The sequence below is a fragment of the Pollachius pollachius genome (genome assembly GCF_949987615.1).
Source record: "Pollachius pollachius genome assembly, chromosome: 1".
Lineage (NCBI taxonomy): Eukaryota > Metazoa > Chordata > Actinopteri > Gadiformes > Gadidae > Pollachius > Pollachius pollachius.
Genome location: NC_136934.1, coordinates 29,684,343 through 29,706,039, shown reverse-complemented (window position 1 = coordinate 29,706,039; position 21,697 = coordinate 29,684,343). Strand labels below are relative to the sequence as shown.

The following is a 21,697-nucleotide window of genomic DNA, read 5'->3' as shown; positions in this document are numbered from 1 at the left end:
GGATAAGAAGGTGGATTTTGGAGAGTTTATGGTCTTTGTCGTCGGCCTCTCCACCGCATGTGAAGCATTTCATCGGGCACAGGAAAATAAAGGGAAAAAACTGTGAGATCAACGCAGAGCCAGAATACTTCGACCGGAATGTTTGAAATGCCCCTGAAACATCTTTAAGTTTACCAATAAAGATTTGACATAATCGCATTGTCTTTCTTTCAAAGTAGTTATACTCATATATATCGTCATGAATCAAATCAAAATATATAGGCCTCAAACAACTACAGTTAATATTATATGACTATGACTTGCCCTGACACAAAATATGTATTGGACTGAAACGGGGAACAATTTTCATACAGAAGGGTGAGTCGCCCCCTGCTGGCCTTCGCTGCAGACTTCAAAATAGTGCATGTGCTAATTGTCTATCTTGTGCGTAACATTTGTATCCAATGTCCAATCCAACATAGATAGAATGTACATTGCAGTTACACATCATCTGCATAATATATATTGATTCTAGTGTGTTTTAATAACTATTCTGTAGACCAGGCTTCACAACTTACTGTGTAGAATACAGATGTTGAAGAAACCTGTGCAACATGTGTTCACAAATCTTGGTTGTTCATAAATCATGAAGTAACAGCCTGCAGAGCACATTTAAATATGAGCCAGATGCCCTCTGGCGTAGTCAGCACATATCAGTGCAGGTAGAGGGCCATTTTTGGGATTATTATATATTTTCGAAGGATGCGATACCTCTGGTTCTCTCACAGAGCATCTCCAGCACAAACTATCTGCACTCTTTTCTTGACAGTATCATGTGTTTGGGTGTAACTAACGACATGAGACTTATTGAAATTGTATATACTTTGTGTGTTCTATGGTGTGTGGTTTAAAATCAATACTTAAGGTTGTGATTGATCATCTTGTATATCTTTGTGAATTTGAGACAAAATAATTGACAGGCGTACAGTAACCACTAGAGGTCAGTAGTTCTCCAAAGGCCAGACGTATTTTAGTTTTGTAGGATATTTTATGTTTTCTGGTGTATCTAATAATAAAAGGCCTTTCAAATCAGCAAAAAATAGAACCGCAAAATACCGGCAAGAAGAGAAGTGTTATGATGCAGCTCCACGCAGCGGTCAGTTGTGTGACAGCAGCAATCATCAACACACCCACTATCACTTGGTGAATTCTGCAACTCGGATTATCCGGACTTTGGACGAGGGGCATTGTCGATTTATTTTTCTTTTCATATTATGAGACACTTATGAGTTAAATTGTTAAGTCTGTAAAATGATTAGTCTGATTTAAGTACCCTTTTTGCTTTAAAATTATTTTATGATTTGAGGCCAACATTTTCTTAGTGCAGACAGTGTCTATTATATTTCTTTTACAAATTGTTTCTATGTAGAAGCAGTGAATCATGCACAATCCAATCATACTAAAAATTTAGCAACTAATCAAAATGAAACATTGTTGTACACTGCTGATAAATTAACATGTAAAGCTGATAATGACCTGAACTTTTGATATGGACAAAATATCAATCTCATGTACACTATATTTTTGTAAATAAAGAATATGAGGTCACATTTTATCTTACTCATGGAGTGCTTTTATTTAATGTGTGTGTGTGTGTGTGTGTGTGTGTGTGTGTGTGTGTGTGAGTGTGTGTGTGTGTGTGTGTGTGTGTGTGTGTGTGTGGGTAGGTGGGAGAGAGAGAGAGAGAGAGAGAGAGAGAACAATAAAGCTATTAATAGCCTGGTATGTTCCCTGCAAAGATTGTCGCCCCAGTGCACCTATTCTATTCCAGTGTCTCCACATTGATCAGCGCAAGGCTGGCATTAGAAATGATTTTGTAAATGCAAATTTTACATATTCCTTCAGCTGGGGAGGCAATCTTTGCAGGGAAGGAATCAGGCTTCTGAAGAAATGCTCATCCTCTGAGGGAGGCGCTGAGGCAGTTGGGGGCTCTGGAGAAGGGGGCTCTGGAGCAGGTGGGGGCGGCCTTTTAAACACTTCCAACAGCCGCCTCTGGAACTCCCTCCCCTCCACCAGGTCCTCTTCCGTATCCTCCTCGTCACTGTAGGAAATGGAAACAACAATTTGTAAGTACTTATACCATAAATGCAATAATTTGTAAACGTAATATTTGTTAAAATATTGAAATTGGGTAACAGACCAAAATACATGAATGAAACATGAAAAGCTATGAATGCATTACTAGTCAGGCTCTGGCAATATGTATGCATAAGGACCGCAATGACCACGTAAACCAAGTGTAGCATGAAATAAATGCAATCTAACTTCTCCCATGTAAAGTTACATACCTGGGATACTTGCAGGAGCAGAAGCAGGTGTTGTTGGTGGTGGTATTGGTTCAGAAGCAGCAGCATCGGACTCTCCCACACTTGAATCAGGCAACCTTTCTAAGGTGACAACATAACAAAGATGTAGTTATCAATCTATACCACAAATCACGAGTTGATCATGTCGGGTAAGTGCGTAATGGCGCGTTCACATCGCTGGAAATTATGGGGAAAACATTCTCGCGACGTCGGAAAGTTCGCGTGAACGACATCTCATGACGCTGTTATGATTCTACTTCTGTTTGGCAAATAACAGTTTCCGAGTTGGTGACGTATGGTTTACGTGCATGAACATGGCGGAACATTAACGTTTTAGTCAATATAAAAGAATCAACCATCATATCACATACTTTACTATTGATTGACGTTGTAACCGTCTGTTGGCATCGACTTAGCTCAGTTTTAAATGTTGTGTAATGGTAAACCAGCTGTAGATAAGGGCAAGTGTAGCCTTCCATACAGTGGCAATGCTTCTCATAAATTAAAGCTTAAGGATAGTAGGTGATAGGCTACAAGGAAATAAATGCGTTCGAACTTGAAACTGATCCTACTAAGTTCTTTTTAGTTCAGAGTTTTTTTTATCGGATAAAAAAAAAAAACTTTTAGATTCCCAACGCAGTGCACATGAACGGTAGCTGTCGGGAACACGCGTAAGCGTGAGCGTCGTCACTGGCGAGCCGCCTCGTTATCACCAGGACCGAGAGCGCCTTTCGTGCGTAAGTGCGTAAGTTAGTAGATACTTTATTCATCCACTAAGGGAAATCCAGGTATCCAGTAGAAATAGACAGTACAGTACAGTTGACAAACAACAAAATGGACAAACAGTAAAAGTCAACAAAATAAGTCAATAAGAGTCAATTGAAAGAAAGTGAGCCATATTGCACATAATTAATGTGCAATATGATATGATAATTAATGTGCATAAGCGTCCGGTCCTCCTCGACCCCCAGACCAACGGTACTGCTGCGGTACTAGGGTTATGGTTAGGTTTAGGGTTAACCCTTAACCTGAAAGAAAGGTTCAGGTTTAGGGTTAACCCTAAACCTAACCCTAACCATAACCAATCGGAGGAGAGCCATTCTAAACAATCAGAGGAAATTCAAAGGCGAAAATAGCGGTACTTAACCCCTACCATCCTACGAATAAAATATTTGCCTCCAGGAGGCCGTAGACGGCTTGGACCTATAAAGACATAGAAAGGCTGGGACGGCTGCGATAAGCTTTCCCTCCATTTTGCAATCCAATCTGGCCTTCAGGAACTGAAAGCTGATAGGCTGTCAATTCGCGCCAAAGTTCAAATATTTGAACTCGAGGCGAATTTGCGTCGTTTGCGCGAGTAGAAGGTTGGGATTTATTTTTATTTTTTCGCGTTCACCAGGTTGCGTGCAATGCGCCGTCGGCTTGGCCAGCGAATGCTTTGACATGCTTTACTTTTGGTGGTAAACAACTTATGACATTCGAAATTTGCTTATTTTAAATAGTTAGATCATATCATAGTGTTATTAAAGCTTTAACATGGTATGCAGTTTTTCCAATGTCCCCATGTAGTTCTTTGTTATAGTTAACTTTATTTGCAACCAGATCAATTACAGCATACTATTTTCTTTGTGGTCTTGACACTTCTTCATCTCAAAAATATGAAAAAGAGTGAATACTCTCCGGGACTTTGAAAATTTCAGTGGTTTGCAATTAAATGCGTTGAAAGTAATATTTTGACGTCTTTTGCAAGTAATTGGTTTACCCGCCTGGATTACTTCAGACTATAATAAACATAATGTTTATAGAAATCGTAGATATCTCTCCACAATTTTTTCTGTAAATACAGGCAGGAGGCGGAGCGCTTCATTCAGATAGTGACTAGTGCTAGTTTAACTTTTACTGTGAGTTATAGGCCCCTTTAGGTAATTTTGGTCCCCAAAACTTTCAAGAGACACTCAAATCTATCCAGACAGACCTTATGAAAGGGCAGTTGCTTGGGTTGGCAGTCCGTGGGCCGTGAATACCTCTCGTGACTGCTTACATATCTAGTTATGTTATTCTAAATCCATTTATAGGATTGTAGGTATAGCTGTTCAGGCTTCACCCTATGGGCTTGTCCCGTATGCACTGTAACCTCTGACTCAATCTGTATAGGTTGAGTCAAGTGGCAAGGAAGAATGTGTCTCTCCCTCACCATGGGGAAAATCACATGAATCACACATAACCTTTCTCAATAAATGCGAAACGTAGAAGAAACAAGGGTAGCATTCATTATTGATGGTTAGAAGTGATTAATAACTAGGATATTAAGATAACTAGTTATTAAGATATTAATAACGTTGGTTACAATTGGTAACCAAAGCAAGACTAACCGGTAACTCTTAATCCCCCGATATGCCCGAGTACAGCCGTAGAAGCGGCCACACCCCGTGTAGAGTGAGCTCTAACACTCAGCGCTGGTGCTTATCTCTGCCCAGAGCAGACTTAGCAAAACCCCCTCACATATCCAGCGAGACAGGCGCTGCTCAGAGATCTTGGCCCATGGCAGCATCGCTATAGCACACAATCAACTGTTGTGCAGAACAGAACGTCATAGAGCGTTGCACAGACATAGCCACCTGGCACAGGAGATTCAACTCTGACTCTACCTCACTAGAATGAGGCGGGGGTTGAAAAGCCTTAAGCACAATATCCCTCGACTGAAAATAACTATTCACGCAGGATTGCATATAAGCAACGTAAAAGCTGTTACAACCTTAAGAGCTCATTAGGCTGACTGACCAACTCACCGCCACGTTGGCAGAAACCAAAGCCAATAAAAGCGCAATCTTAAAAGAAAGAGCATGGAGTGTGTGCCATTGCGTCTACCCTCAAAGGAGGGAGACCCTGCGTGTTGAGAGATAACCACATCCTGCAGTAGGTGTTCTCTCAGGACGTGAACAGGTAAGCCTGAGCCGTCCGAAAAATCTGACAGATAAGTCGGACAATGTCGGGATTGTCTCGGGGAGGACCGCTGCAAGGCACGAGGAAGTTCTGCCCCGAAGTTTTGGGCAGCCGCGATATGCAGGGCCCTTAGGCTGAGCAGGGCTTCTGAGTGATGAGCCCAAACCCAGAGCCAAACTGCTGCTTGGTGGAGGGCGGAGGAGCGACCTGTTGGTTTATGTTTATGCCGCTGCTAACACGCTGTCCGTTCCACATCTTATCAGAATGTGGCAGCTGCGCACCAGCTGATTAAAATGTAAAAGGACTTTCCTCACCGTGTAAAACTCCTGCACATTTTATGTGTGCAGTAGGGGACGTCGTCCACTTGCCTCCAGCAGACGGGGAAAGGCACGTTCCCCTCCAACCTTCACACTGTGTGTGAACCATGTGGGGCATCCCATGAAAGGGAGGAGAAAGACCATCTGCAAGCAGAGAAAGCACTGCAGAGGGCAGTGTTTTGTGTGTCACAGACTGACCCATCACACACAGCGGCGGGCTGCTTTTCAAGATGGTCAGGAGAAACCAGCCTCTTCTCAGACATACACACATGACTGTAACAGCCATATTGTTTTGAATTTCTAAACTCTTTTGAATAACTTGAATAATGAAATTCTAGGGCAGGGGACACCAACCTTTTTGAACCTTAGAGCTACTTCAAGGGCACTGAGTAATATGAAGGGCTACTTGTTTAATACAAACTTCCTGAATATCAAAGTTCTACGGACCGGCAAATTAGTCATACACACTTGTCTTGCACTGTCACAAAATATAGCTCTTCTTCCCAATCAAGTTTTCTTTCTCTTTTCCGCCATGTTTTTTTTTATTTTGGGGGTAAAACCCACATCTAGCTCCCCATTGTACCTGCACTCGTTAGCTTGTCTCAGCAAAGAGAGCGCACTATATTGAACTTCCAGACAATTTCAGAGACAATGTCGATCCGTGCCGCACCTTTGCGAACCGAACTGAACCGCACCGCTCCCTCCGGTGGTAACGCGCCATAAAAGAACCAGTGGACCAGAGATATTGCCTTTTCAAAAGTGCAACTTTGAGCTTTTGGTGGCACTAGAGATTTGTTCAAATAGAGGCAAATTTTGGGGATTTCATCGAAAGGCATCAATGTTGATAAACATGTAAATTAACATTAAAAGCGAGGCAGATGAAAAAAAGTGGAATAACAATAACACCAACCACAGGTGTTTGACACGCAATAAGACATGAGAACAATAGTTTGGATTGCTTTGCAACTGCACTAACTTGAATGTTATGTTTCCTGAACAAAATAAGTGAGAGCTATGAGCTATGGGTGCTGCAAGCTCCTCAAACAACAGCAACGGAACTAGCCATCAAGTTGTCAAAGAAAAATAGAGCTGCTAAATATGCCTGGCCAGCCCCAGGTGCAACCACTTTAGTTAGCGATCCACCCATCCCTGCTAACACTTTAGTGTAAGAAAAATAAGACTGACTATAATGTAGTAATTGGTTCTGATATGAATGCTATGCTAGATCAAACATTTGACAAAATCAAATCTCACTTTAACCTACAAACCACTCAAGCATTAACTTTCAGATTTGAATCTATATTATTAGGGTGCCAAGCACAAAGTGCGAAGGCAACCTATTGTAATTGTTAGTTTTATTATTAGGTAGCCAAGCACGAAGTGCGAAGGCAACCTATTGTAATTGTTAGTTTTATTATTAGGGGTCCTACAATTCCTTAGGAACCCTATTGTATTCGTTAGTATTATAAGGGGTCCTACGAAATCCGTAGGAACCCTATTGTAATCGTTGGTATTATTATTATTTTATTTTTTTCCTGACAAAATTGGCCATATCTCAAATACTACAGCGTCAAAAGTTCTGGTCAAAATTGGCAGGCTTGTAGAACTTGTGAAATGAGTGAGGGATAACAAGGATGGGCCAGAATGAACTATAGGTGGCGCTATAACAAGCCTTTGAAGTGCAACATACTCAACAGGCTGCCATTTCCACTAGGAAAGTGCAATATGTATGAAACTTGTTATGCATGCACCATTAGTCATGATGAACAACCTTCACATGCAACCCATACGGTCAGACCATTTGGATATAGTGCAGTGACCACAACTTGACCAAACACCCACACATTAATTCCATTGGCGCCGAAAGTGCTTAAAGCTGCAAACTCGGCACACATGTACCAGGTGTGTCGGTACATGTGTGTACTTCATTGTTAAATGCATTGCAATAAGGCGAAAGACGACAGAGATATACATTTTAAAGTGAAATACATGCATATCTCCGATGTTTAAACAGCTCTAACATTGTTGTCAAAAACAAGCTTGGCAGTCGAATATGGCTACAAAGGGTAGAATCCATAGTATACCCATGCCAAATTTGAAGTCGATATCTGAAAATAGCAATTGGATGCATTTGTTTGATGTTGTCTTTCTGAACTGCGGCCATTCTACAATGCAGGCTGGGCCTTAAAGCGATACACACGTAATAAAAAAAAACTTCTGTTTGACTGTGGATTTTGACACAATATGCTTTAGAAACATGGTTGGTGATTGTTTTGATATGTTAACTTAAAGGGTTAGGGTTAGGCCTTAAGGTAAGGGCTAGGGTTAGGGTTAGGCCTTAGGGTTAGGGTTAGGCTTTAGGGTTAGGGTTAGGCCTTAGGTTTAGGCTTTAGGGTTAGGGTTAGACCAGGGTTAGGGTTAGACCTTAGGGTTAGGCCTTAGGTTTAGGGGTAGGGTTAGACCAGGGTTAGGGTTAGGGTTAAACCAGGCATAAAAACTGCTTTATGCCTTAAACCAGTTTTTACCATACTGACCAAGCACACCATACCTCCACATACGGAAGACTTCTATTTCTCAAAATATAGAGTTAGGGTTAGGGTTAGGACCCCATCATGGTTGCTTGCAACTATATTTATTATTATTATTATTATTATTATTATTATTATTATTATTATTATTATTATTATTATTCCGCCACATTTGACTTACACAGCCTAAACCGCTCGCACACTTTTTATGAAACTTACTACAGCTGTAGAGGCTGTCATGTAGAGTCATGATACTGAGTCATGAAACTTTGTTTACACATGCATATTCTCATGTTGAACAAATAGGCCTCGAGAACCTATTACTTTATTTGGATAAATTTACGACTGTCTTGAATTTTGTTAAAAACACTCAATTCCCTAAGGATCCTAGGTTTTTAGACGCAGACAAAAATCCTTTAGCACGTATCATCTATGGACCAATTTCCTTAATCTAACATAAAGCGAAGTCTGTCCAATAAACATTAAAGCACCCAGGAGCCATTGACTTCTAAAAAGGGTGTGGTTTAAAACGCGTAAAGACTTAAATGCTTATATCAACATCAAAGTGGACTCCTATGATCTTGGGTCCAATGCAAAAGTTGTTCAGAATCAAATTCTGAACAAGATAAAGTCAACATATTTCCAATTAGGGCGTGGGATCAAAATGGGCGTGGCCTGTGACTAAAATCACCAGTTCATAGACGGAATGTTTGATTTGAGCGGGACCACCTCATTGGCTGTTGGGGACCAAAGTTCCAACGCCTTAAGTAAAATCAAGTTGATTGACAAAGCAACATGGCCTCCAGAGGCTCAAAATCGTCCAAAATTAACAAAAGGCAAGGTTAACTTAAACCAATCCTCATCAAACTTGGTGTAGTCAAAGGCACATGAATCAAGATGAACCCTTCCAAATTGTATTCATATCAGGCTAAAGGGAGCGGTAAATCAATTAACTGAATATGCAACCTCTCTAAACTGTACCCAGATCGGGCAATAGGGGGGGCTATATCAATTAACATAGCTGCAGACTTTGCAGACTTTGGACGGACATATTATCTGACCATTTTCTTCTACACTCATGAAATCCTGTAGACATTTGTATCTCCTCATGTTGAGCAAGTGTGCCTAGGAAGCCCAGAAGCTGTAACAACATGGCAGCTGGACATCCACATTAGCAATCAATGATAGGTGACAAAAGGCAGGGTTAACTTGTCAATCATCAGTCAATCATCACCAAACTTGGTGTATTTAAAGAGGCATAGGTCAAGGTTAACCAGGCTAAAGTTCATCAAAATAGGACCATAAAGCGATCAATTGCAAAAAAAATTTTTAAAGAATAATAACTCCTCAGCCTTTTGACGTACGTTCATGAAATTGTGTTCGCCCATGAACAGATCCAAGCTGATGCTATCCCAGCGTTGTCAACCGTCTGCAAACAAAAAGGAACTTAATTGTCTTCGTCAGGGTCTTAATGGTCGACTTCACAGTCTTAATGGTCTGACAGGGTCTTCATGGTCTGCGTCAGGGTCTTAATGGTCTGTTAGGGTCTTAATGGTCTGACAGGGTCTTATTGGTCGGCTTGGCACCCGTAAAATGCTGCTTGCAGCTTTAATTGGGTTGCAATTGTTTATGTAACGTTTTTGTTTTTTTCTCAAATTCTGTAAAAGTTATACTGCAGCCTATACCGTAGGTCGAAAACTCTTGAAATTTTCAGGTATGGTTGCCAATAACCCCCTCTACCCATAAACCCAAATTTGTGGTACTGCACCAAAGGTGGCGCTATTGCAAAAAATCATGAATTAGGATTATTTCTCCTCACCAGATTGACCTGGACTCAAAATTCTTTCAGAATAATAATCTCTAGAATCAGACGCATTTATAAAATCCTGGTCTTCTGCTCTCAAAATGTTTACTTTTCCCACAATTTCATAGAAAAGCCAAACGTCCACAGTCTCAACCCATTTTGCCTATATTACCATTTTGTTATTGTATAACAACCATACGGCTATCATTAGGTGGATACGATTAACAGTGCAAATTTTCAGATCTGTACTCTTTTAAGAAAGCCCTTAATTCTCTTGTGAAATGTGTGCTTGGAGTTGTCTTGATGATGTGTGCTTATCAATAGACATTTTCACCATGTGAATGAGGCTTCATGTTCAGGAATGTCAGTGGCTTAATGGGATAATGCCTTGTACTGGTGATCCTTAGGTTGAGTGTTTGAATCCCGATTAGAGCGTTATGAACAAGCTGAACATGACATTCTGTCATTGCCACTCATTTAAGAAACACAACATTGAACAGCACCTGAAATTCATTAGGCAATCAACATTCCTGCTCATTAGTTTCCAAGAATCAGACTGCCAAGACACAGTATGCCATTAGGGGAACTTCTTCGTTAACCATTTTTCCTTCATAATGAACTCATATTAATATTTCTTCTGTTAGTGTTCTTGACAACAAATGTTTAATTTCCCCAGAATTTCAAAGATTTTTCAGGTATTTGCTTTTAAGAAAGCCCTTAATTCATTTGAGAAATGTTTGCTTGGAGGTTTCTGGATGTAGTGTGCTTATCAATAGACATTTTCCATGTGAATGAGGCTACGTTTCAGCTTTGTCAGTGGCTCAATGGGATAATGCCTTGTACTGGTGATCCTTAGTTAGAGAGTTTGCATCCCGATTAGACAATTATGAAAATGCTGAACATGACATTCCGACATCTATCCTTCATAATTATATGTCATATTTATATATCTTCCATTAGTGTGTTCTTGACTTTTCATTTTGCTCGGCCCCCGTTAATCACCTCTTGCGGTTATATTTATTATTATCGGTTGTTGCAGTAAAGGCCTTAGACCGACTTGAGTGGCTTTGTAAAATCAGATGAGCTTGGGGTCAAATGATGAAACCATTTATGCATCCTTCTACCGTTAGCACTGTATATGCTCTGCTGCTCCCTTCTAAACAAGCAGAAGCTGTCGTCAAGGAGATCAAATCAATGTTATTTATTTTATCACTGGAGCTATAAGCAGTCAATTAGATTATTGTTGTGTATTTTGGGCTTACTATGATTCCGTAGTTACGAAGCACCGGGGTATTCTGGGTAATATTCTGGCGGGAAGTCCCTCTCGGTTGTTACCACTGTTCACGTGCCGTGGTGGCTTAATAAACAGTTAACGCAACGTCGTTGTCCGTGTTTATGTGAAGAAGTAAGGATATAACAAAACTGGTGACGAGGACGTCTGAACCGGCGCGTGTTGTCTACTAGAAGTGGAGTTTTCTGAGTTTTCTGTTTCCCGCTGATTCGCATAACTGCCGACTTCAGCGTGCGGGGTGTGCTCCAGACAAGTCAGCTGGAGGGAAGAACGGACAATCGATGACATTGTGAGTTTTATTTGAGGGGGAAGCAGCACTTATAGCAAGGGGCTTAAAATGGCTGCAATTATTGGCTCAATCGGCACCTTTGATGAGAGCATTGAGAAATGGAGCTCATATACAGAGCGTTTTGGCTACTTTGCCGTGGCTAATGGAATAACAGATGAGAAATTGGTGCCGACTTTTTTGAGTATAATGGGACCAAAAACGTTTAACCTGCTGCGAGATTTGCTACAACCAGTAAAGCCAGGCAGTAAAACATACGAGGAAATAGTGGATATACTGACAAACCACCTTTCACCCAAACCCCTGGTAATTGCAGAAAGATTCAGATTTCACAAACGTGGCCAGGAAGAGGGTGAGTCCGTCACTATGTTTATGGCAGCCCTACGCAAGTTGGCTGAACACTGTGAGTTTGGGGATGTGTTAAATGACACACTAAGGGACAGGCTGGTATGTAGACTGAGAAATGAAGCAGCACAGAAGAGATTGCTCACAGAAAGAACATTGACGCTGGAAAAAGCCATAAATGTTAGTGTGAGAATGGAAATGGCATCAAAGGAAGCCCAACAACTAAATGCTACAGGAAGAGTACACCAACTCGTCAGTGATAAAACATACGTACAAGGGCCATGTTTTCGCTGTGGTAAATCTGGACACCTTTCAGCGACATGCTGGGCTAAAGAGTTGGACCGTCATAAATGTGGAAAAAAGGGCCAGGTAGAATGGGCATGCAGAAGTAATACAAGCACAGGCACAAGCTCAAAGATAGAGAACAAAAGAGACATGTCAAATACCAACAGAAAAGACATGTGCGCACAGACCAGCATAAAAATGAGAGGAGTGATTCCTCTTCAGAAGAAGTAAATACTGTGCGGATAATGAGTGTGGATAGGAGCTCAGATGGCTACTGGGCTGAGCCACAGTTGGAAGGGCACTCAGTAAAAATGCAGATAGACACGGGTTCTAAAGCATCATTACTGTCGCACAAACTGTACAAGAAATACATGAGGCACCTTCCACTGCGGCCATCAGACACTGTGTTTAAAGCATATACCGGACACCGAGTGCACATGGAAGGGATGACAGATGTGACTGTAATCCACAATGGACAAACAAAAAAGCTCCCAGTCTATGTGACCAAGGGGAATCATCCTGCTATAATGGGACGTGCGTGGCTACGTGAAATTCGTCTTGACTGGCAGGTGGTATGGAAGCTGTCACACAGTCTCACTCCCCTACAGGAGATACTGGAGAAAAACGCAGAGGTTTTCCGTGACAACTTAGGCAGCATGAAGGATATAACTGTGAAGTTACATGTCAAAGCTGATTCCCAGCCTGTGTTCATGAAAGGTAGACCAGTGCCATATGCAATCCGAACCAAGGTGGAAGCGGACCTGGATGCCCTAGTCAAGAATGGCGTTTTGGAGCCTGTGACGATCAGTGAATGGGCCACGCCCATCGTTCCGGTACCAAAAAAAGACGGGGGAATTCGGACCTGTGGAGACTTTAAAGTAACGCTTAATCCTGTGTTACTAGCAGAACAATATCCCCTTCCCCTAATTGATGACTTGTTTTCTGGGCTGAGAGGGGATAAAAAATTCAGCAAGATAGATCTCAGTCAGGCTTACCTACAAATGCATGTGGAAGAACAGTCACGTGAAATGCTGACCATCAACACACATAAGGGACTTTTTAGATACTGCAGACTGCCTTTTGGCATCACCTCAGCCCCAGCACTCTTTCAACGGGCGATGGATCAGATCCTCAGTGGATTGCCAGGGGTACAGTGCTACCTCGACGATATCTTGTGCACCGGAACTAGTGATGATGAACATCTGCGCAACTTGGACGCTACCCTCCAAAGACTGATGGACTACGGCTTGAGAGTCCGTAAGGAGAAATGTGACTTCTTCCGACCATCAGTGGAATATCTGGGGCATGTAATTAATGCAGATGGGCTACACACTGCACCATCCAAGGTAGCAGCAGTCGTGGATGCACCTCCGCCCCAGAACGTCAGCCAGCTACGATCCTTCTTAGGACTGTTGAACTACTGTTGAGCTTCATCCTCAATTTATCTTCACTGCTACGACCGCTGCACGAACTGCTACGCCAAGATAAAAATTGGAAGTGGACGGCTGGCTGTCAGGAGGCTTTTGAAAACGCTAAAATGGTGCTGACGTCGTCCGAGGTCCTGACTCACTTTAACCCATCACTTCAGCTTCAGCTCGCCTGTGACGCCCTCCCCATACGGAGTAGGGGCTGTCCTTTCTCATGTTTTACCAAGTGGTGAGGAAAAGCCAATTGCTTTTGCATCAAGGACATTAAACAAGGCAGAGTCTAATTATGATAAGCTAGAACGGGAGGCACTGAGCATTGTGTTCAGAGATCGGAAGTTTCATCAGTGCCTATATGGGAGATGGTTTACACTCCTAACTGACCACAGACCCCTCACAACCATCCTTGGTCCACACACAGGTATACCATCGCTCGCCGCTTCCCGACTGCAGCGGTGGGCTTTGTTGTTGTCAGCACATACATATGACATCAAATATCGGAAGGCAGACTCCCACTGCAATGCGGATGGTTTATCTAGGCTGTCACTGCCTGTCACGAAGCCGGAGTCTAACACAGTGGACATATTCTACTTTAGGGAGGAAGAAAAAGAACCTGTTTCAGCTGTACAGGTTAAGAAGGAGACACGAAATGACCCGGAGTTGTCTGCTGTGATGGACATCATTGTCAAGGGTCGTCCTGCTGGTGATGACGCAAACTTGAAACCTTTCCTCTGAAGGAGGTTGGAGCTGTCTGTCCAGTCTGGGTGTTTGATGTGGGGGAGGAGGGTCGTCATTCCCTTGTCAATTCGCACAAAAGTGCTGCAACAGCTACATTCGGGACACAGTGGAATAGTACGTATGAAAGAAATAGCAAGAAGCTACTTTTGGTGGCCTAAGATGGATAGCCAAATTGAGGAGCTTGCCAAAAGCTGTTCATCATGCCAAAAAGTCAGAAACAACCCTCCCCCCGCACCTCTTCACCCCTGGGAGTTTCCACAAGGACCATGGCAGCGTGTGCATATTGATTTTGCGGGACCATTTTAGGACAGAATGTTTCTTATCGCTGTTGATGCACACAGTAAATGGCCGGAGGTGGCTATTGAGAAGTTGGGGGAAATGTTTAGTCGATTTGGATCTCCTGCACAGCTTGAGTTCAACACATTAAGTCAGCTCCTTACCACCCCACAACGAATGGTCTCGCTGAAAGGTTCGTTCAGACCATGAAGCATGCTTTGAAATCATCACAGGGACAAGGAACACTACATCAGAGACTCCATATCTTCCTGCTGACCTACCGCAACAGTGCACATGCAACCACCAAGACTTCTCCTGCTAGCCTAATGCTAAAGAGAGACCTGCGCACCACCTTTGACCTCTTAAAACCCTCATCGGTGAAGGACGTTGTCCAAAGTCAACAAGAGAAACAGGTTGGGTACAGAGAACAGAAGGGCAAAGAAAGAGTTTTCACCGCAGGAGAATCTGTGCTGGTAAGGAACTACCGTGGCGAACCTAAATGGATTCCCGCCACTGTTATTGCACAAACTGGTCCGGTGTCTTACACGGTCCAAACAGCTGATAGTGTTTGGAGAAGACACGTTGATCAAGTCCTGCAGACTCTGTCAGTGCCGGCGGTGCCGATACTGGGGAATTTTCCAGATGCACCTGTCACTACACCGGTTCATCTACCCTCACAAGTGCAGGACCCAACTGCACCAGAGACAACTGTTCCAGTGGAGGATACGGCTGTAGCACACGCTGAGAGACCGCCCCTTACAGTAGCACCTGCATCAAGCTCACCTTTGGAAGACCAAGAGATTAATGTGTCTTCGGAGAATAGATACCCTACCAGAGAGCGACGGCCTCCTGCTCGCATGGACTTGTAGAGATTTAGTTAGTGACTGACCCAAGTTGCTGGGGCAGAATAATCCCCGTGGGTACGGTCAGGGGACTGAGGTAGTTCACCCTCGCCCCTAGGTAGCTATGTAGAGAATGCTGACCTGTATTGTAAATTTTACGTTATCCATAACTGTTTAATGGTTGATGTGTTACACATCTGCAATGTTATATAATTTATGGTTGTTTCACAAAAGTATGTTTTTTGTAAGAGGGGAGGAGATGTTGTGTATTTTGGGCTCACTATGATTCCGTAGTTACGAAGCACCAGGGTATTCTGGGTAATATTCTGGCGGGAAGTCCCTCTCGGTTGTTACCACTGTTCACGTGCCGTGGTGGCTTAATAAACAGTTAACGCAACGTCGTTGTCCGTGTTTATGTAAAGAAGTAAGGATATAACAATTATCACTGCATATTGCACCAATAACAATAAAATTTATCCAGCACCGTCCTTCATTTGCTAATGACATTTTTTTTCCTGATATATAGAACTATCTTTCATACATTCTAAATATCTTTGAACCGTTTAGCTATGTCTCTAGTTACAAAATAAACTTCATTTTTTTAAAAAGTCCTTTATATTACCTTTAAACCCTATAAGTAAAGACAAATGTGCAAATTGTAATATCCTAGAAGTCTCTTACTTTAAATACTTAGGAATAAATGTGTTTGCATATTGAACAAAAAACATCTCAAAGAACTACAGTAGTACCCTTAACATGATCAAACTTGATTCAGAAAGATGGCATATAGATTTTTTTGTTGCTAAATGGAGGTCTGATTGTCAGATATGCATGTTGAAGGGGTAGGGTGTAGGTCTTGGAAGAACTGCACTTCACAATCTTGCAAGTGAGCTGCTGGGTGAGGCGCCACGAGAGGGAGCTTTGTGAGACACTTCTTGTAGGGCTGGAGCCCCTAAACTAAGAATGGTTTATGTTCTTTGAGACCCTCCTTGATATAAAAGAGACTCCAGCTCTGTAACTCCCTTGTTCACCCCTAAGTGATCTACTCATGGCATAATTTCCTTTAGGGCTTCGGCCTCCTAATTGATCATTGTAGTATATTTTAAAGCCCTCTTTCATATATATGACACCAACACCACTGGGGCGTGGCAACAATTCTCCATCTCCATAAGGGGGAGGTGGGGGGTGCTTGTGGACAGTAGGGGTACACCCTACATCAATAGGAAGCTTGCAACAAGCATTTCACTCAACAACAGAAATAGTCAATACACAATAAGGATGCCAATGATCTCTCACACATGATAAATTAATGAGTTAATTAAAGGTCCCATGGCATGAAAATTTCACTTTCTGAGGTTTTCTACCATGAATATGAGTTCCCCTAGCCTACCTATGCGCCCGAAGTAGCTAGAAATTTTGTTGGGAGTAAATCGAGCACTAGGCATTCTGCTCCGCCTTTGAAAAAACGAAGCTCAGATGTGCCGTTTTGGAATTTTCCCCGTATTTCGTCATAAGGGGAGATGCCACCTCCCCTTTCTCTGCCTTGCCAGCCCAGAGAATTTGGCCCACCAATGAGATACGACCGTGCGAGCGCCACGTGTGTGTGTGTGTGTGTGTGTGTGTGTGTGTGTGTGTGTGTGTGTGTGTGTGTGTGTTTGTGTGTGTGTGTGTGTGTGATTACACACACTGTAACGCAAGTGTTGTACACTTCTTTGTTATTTGGATAACCGTTCTGCTGTTGGTGTTATGGCGCATACCACGTCGGTTCTTTGACGAGACTGTAGTTGGGGTTATCTCAGTCATGGTTGAGAAGGAATTGGGGGAAAGGAACTTTGGCTTTGACTCCCTGAAGAACATGAACTGCGACATGGAGGAGAAAGGGATTGTCTCCCGCCGGAGCCCCGTTGCCCACCGCCCGCTGCCGCGAGGCACCACCACCGCAGAGCACCACCGCCCGGCAGCGGGCAGCCAACGGGGCAGCGGGCAGCGAGTGGTTCAGTCTACTTCATTGATATGAAAGTGGAAGAACCAGAGACGTCGGAAAACCCAACTCAGTCGTTGGTGATTCATAATATTGTCTGGAGGCGCACACAGCTTTTGGCCGTAATAATATATATTATATGATATAGATATCTATGTATTATATGATATAATTTAGATATAGAGCTCCTGGACTGTAACGCAAGTGTTGTAAACTTCTTTGTTATTCAGATAACCGTTCTGCTGTTGGTGTTATGGCGCGTAACATATCGGACTCTCGTCTCTGGTATTTCCACCATGAGACTCGTAGTGGGGGTTATCTCAGCCATGGTTGAGAAGGAATTGGGGGAAAGGAACTTTGGCTTTAACTCCCTGAAGTACATGAACCACGAATTGGAGGAGAATTGGATTGTTGCCCGCGAATGTCTCCCTCTTGAGCCCCGCTTCCCGATGGCGAAGACCACCGCCTCGGCGCTGCCCGCTGCAGGAGGCGGTGGTGCCTAAGCTCTGCCCGCTGCCGAGGCGGTGGTCCCTCAACAGCGAGGCTCCGGCGGGACCCAACCGCGGATTGATGTGGACGTGGAAGAACCAGAAACGTCGGAGAATACGACGCAGTCGTTTGAGATTCGTAAGATCGTCTGGAGGCTCACACAGCTTTTGGCCGTGATAGTATATATATTATATGATATAGATATTGATGTATAATATGATATTATTTAGATATAGAGCTCCAGGACTCCCGCCGGAGCACCCGGAGTGTTCTAGAATATTAACAGAACAAGGCCAAAGGCTGTGCGCGCCTCGCCATTGCGATGCAACCACTGTAAACAGAGCGCATGGTACCGACTGTGGCCGCAAGCTGCTCAAGGCCACACCCCCACCCTCCTCCTTGACCCACCTCTCTCCTCCTCGTTTGCATTAAAGCTACAGACACCGAAATGGCGCGTTTAGGGAAAGGTCAATGTGCGACTGGCTCGTAGTGCCTGTAATTCTGCACCACGGCTGAATTTCTTCAAATACATGCATTCAAGTAGCGTGCCATGGGACCTTTAATGTGTTACATAAACTTGCCTTGTTAAATCAATGAGCTTGGTGTTTTGGTAGGTTATAGGTTGTGTCACTACCAAATCTGCTCTCACCAACACATCTCTTCGAGTAACGTAACTGGCCCTTGATTTGAAAGACATTGATTTGAAAAAAAAACGAGTCATGTTGATCAAAAAAGTAATTTATAAATTAAAATTGAACTGGATTATGGACTACTAAAAGCCATGCGTTCTTACCATCTTTCATCAAATATAAACATGGACAACCGGTGACCAATAACTAAATTACCACGGCTGGAATTTAAATTAAATAAGGAAAATAGGCTCAGAGTCAAAATAGCCAAACTAAATGGTTGACACATTGGGAATGGTTGCTTGCACTCTTGTCCACTCATATTATCAACATTAATCACAATTAGTATGATTGTATGCAAATTTGTCATGTTGATTGTTTGTTTTCGTGAACGATGGTGGTGCGTCGCTTCAAATGATACTGCCGAAATGAATTGTCTACGACGTTATTATCTCATTTTCTTTCGTAAAGGATGAGCCAGTGTACCCAGAGAGAGAACAGAGAGATGAACAGCATTTATTGTACTGATACAACACTTGATCCGCGCACCTCCCACACCGCCAGGCACTCCCCTGCAATGAGAACCCGATCGCAACGGAAGGCAAATAACAAAGACTAAATGGGTCTTGGTGGGGGAGGGGAGGGGAGGGGAGGGTAGAGGGGTAGCCATGGAAAAAAACCAGCGTATGTTTATGTAATATAAAGGCTGGAGGATCAGTGTGGTTTTGCTGGCTGGAAGCATGGGTGTGTTTAAACATAGAAATAGCCTAGGTATGTCTGTGCTAGAGGGTGCATCCTTGTCTGAAACATGTTTCTCCACAAAGGTTGACACAATGCTTTTTCACCTAGTATTACCCTGCAGTACGCAGGAGTTATCCCTTTTGCACTGAAATAACTGGTTGACTGAACTGAAGGAAACGAGCCTTTGACTCCCACCCTCTACTGTGGGCTTGAATGGAACTCTTAATAACCTATGTTTCCACAAAGTTCGTTTTTTCCACATTAAACCAAACTGAAGAGGTGGGGTTTTGTAGTTTTGTAGTTTTATGTCGTTTATTTGTTGGTTAAGTCCAAGCCCCTTGCTATTACTATTATTTCCTCTAACTGCAGTTGTATACTTATAAATACACTCATTCAGAATGCTCTGGTGCAGGGGTTTCTTCACACACAAACACAACAGTCAGACAAGACCAGGCTGGCTGGTTTGGGTGGAGCCTGTGGGGACATTTCCATGACTCACGATTGGTGCGAATCTATGTTGACATATATTTGTGTTTGTGTGCAACTGGGAGTGTGTGCGCCTGTCTTTAAGAAGACGTTTTTCCCATTAGGTTCACACCAGTCCAGGACCTCAACGCAAGAAGCTCTCTCTCTTCTTGCTTGGTTGATCCTTCACTCAGTGGTAAGTAGAACATGAGAAGGCAGATTCCATAAATATAAGTTGACAAGAGGTGGAAGTATAGACTCATTAATTCTAAATGGAAAGAATAACATTGTTAAACATTGAATTTGTCAGCTGTTCAGTGAGTGCCGTAGATTGTTTTGCTATAATACATTTGCAAATAAATCAACAATACTGTATGTCAGTTTTTACCTTTTCAAACTTTATCCACTGGGTGTAGATTGAGATCATTTTCTTACCTGTCATAACATTGCTTTTGCTTTGAATAAACCAAACAGCACTTGCATGCAGAAATGACAATGCTCATCCTTAGTTTCCTCTCCTCCAGCTGCAGCCATGTCTCACCTAGAGCAGCTGATCGTTTCCATGGTGGACGTGTTTGAGGAGTATGCCGGACAGGAGGGCAAGAAAAACCAGATTAGTATGGATGAGCTCAAGACGCTGATCGATAACGAAGTGTCCAAGCCTGAGTTCCAGGTAGGAGGCTACCCACTAAAGCAGAAGACACAGCCACACTACTGCAAATACACTCACAATATTAACAGGAACATTCAGAACTTTTCATTCAGTTAATGCGGTGACACATATGTATTTGTACGTAAATAATTTGTGTGTATTGATGGATGGAGGCAAATATTAGATGGTAAATCCTGCTACGTGTTCTTCAGAAAAAGATCCATGCAGATGATGTGACCAAGGCCATGGATTTTCTGGACAAGAACCATGATGGAGTGGTGAACTTCAACGAGTTCTCTAGGTGTGTGGCCACCCTGGCCAGGGGATACTACAAGCAGAAGCAAGGCAAGGGAGGCAAGAAGGGCAAAGGCAGAGAAGAGGACGAACAGGAGGACCAATAGGAGCACTCCTCAACTGACCTGCATATGCTTTCCAGAAGACATATTCAGTTTATTATTCATAATGCTAGTATCTGGGTGTCTATTTTCTGTCTTGGAAAGATGTGAGAAAATGTAGAACAAGCTAATAGTTTAAGATTTCTTTAACCCTGCGGACATTAGTCCTTTGCACACCTCTATAAGCTACTGACAGAATGTTTTTGGTGACCAATGTGCAGAAGGTTATATGAAGTATAATAGAATACCTTGTACTATATTGGTCTTTGATTTGAAATGTGAGACAATATAAGGACCAAATAAGAATAACAATCAATAGAAGAATCTAGTTTGGGGTGGGGGGCATTTAAAAGCATTAAATGAAACCAGAATCAAGTCATTAAAAATTGATCAGTCACTCAGGTATCTGGTATGCACATCACTGTTAATAGCTTCTCAACAGCGTCTTGCCTAAACAAAAGGTTACGGACCAATTAAAGGTTGTCCCTCTCTGGTGGAAAGCTCTCTTCCTAGTTAAAAGTCTTCAACAAGTTTAAGACTTTTAACTAGTCTTTCCTAGTTGGACTAGGGAGGGTCTTTTAACTCTCCAGAGTTAAAAGTATTTAACCTAGTCTTTATAGCCTAGTAAAAAATGTTTAACTAGGGAGCTAGTCTGAATTGCCTATGTTATGGTACAATGGAACATTTAAATTGGGAGCAGTTGGACTTAGTTGCATATAGCTAGTTGAACCTGCCTCTGTAACAAGTCACAACATGTAGGCCAGTGTTAAAGAAAATAGGTAAAAAGTATGTTGATGTTCTAGCCACCACGCCCAGTTAGGCTAAACACATAATTTCAAAGTAACAAAGCAATGTTTTATTCTCCACACACCCTGCTGTTTGAGAACAGGAGAATGCATTGTGTTCATTAATGTGATCAAA

The 21,697-nt window shown here is 42.6% G+C and overlaps 1 protein-coding gene and 1 long non-coding RNA gene across 2 annotated transcripts; one reads left to right on the top strand and one right to left on the bottom strand.

The window, feature by feature from the left end:
- Positions 1-152: 152 nt before the first annotated feature.
- Positions 153-5,725, bottom strand: LOC307087940. The gene is made up of 3 exons (XR_013812523.1): positions 5,603-5,725; positions 2,328-2,426; positions 153-2,080 (listed from the first exon to the last, which is right to left on the bottom strand). It is a non-coding gene; the product is annotated as an uncharacterized lncRNA (long non-coding RNA).
- s100w (S100 calcium binding protein W) lies at positions 2,366-21,167 on the top strand. The gene is made up of 4 exons (XM_079753628.1): positions 2,366-2,431; positions 19,855-19,925; positions 20,254-20,402; positions 20,594-21,167. The coding sequence occupies exons 3-4, from the start codon at positions 20,262-20,264 to the stop codon at positions 20,780-20,782; spliced, it is 330 nt and encodes a 109-aa protein (XP_079609754.1). The 5' UTR covers positions 2,366-2,431; positions 19,855-19,925; positions 20,254-20,261; the 3' UTR covers positions 20,783-21,167.
- The last annotated feature ends 530 nt before the right edge of the window (positions 21,168-21,697 follow it).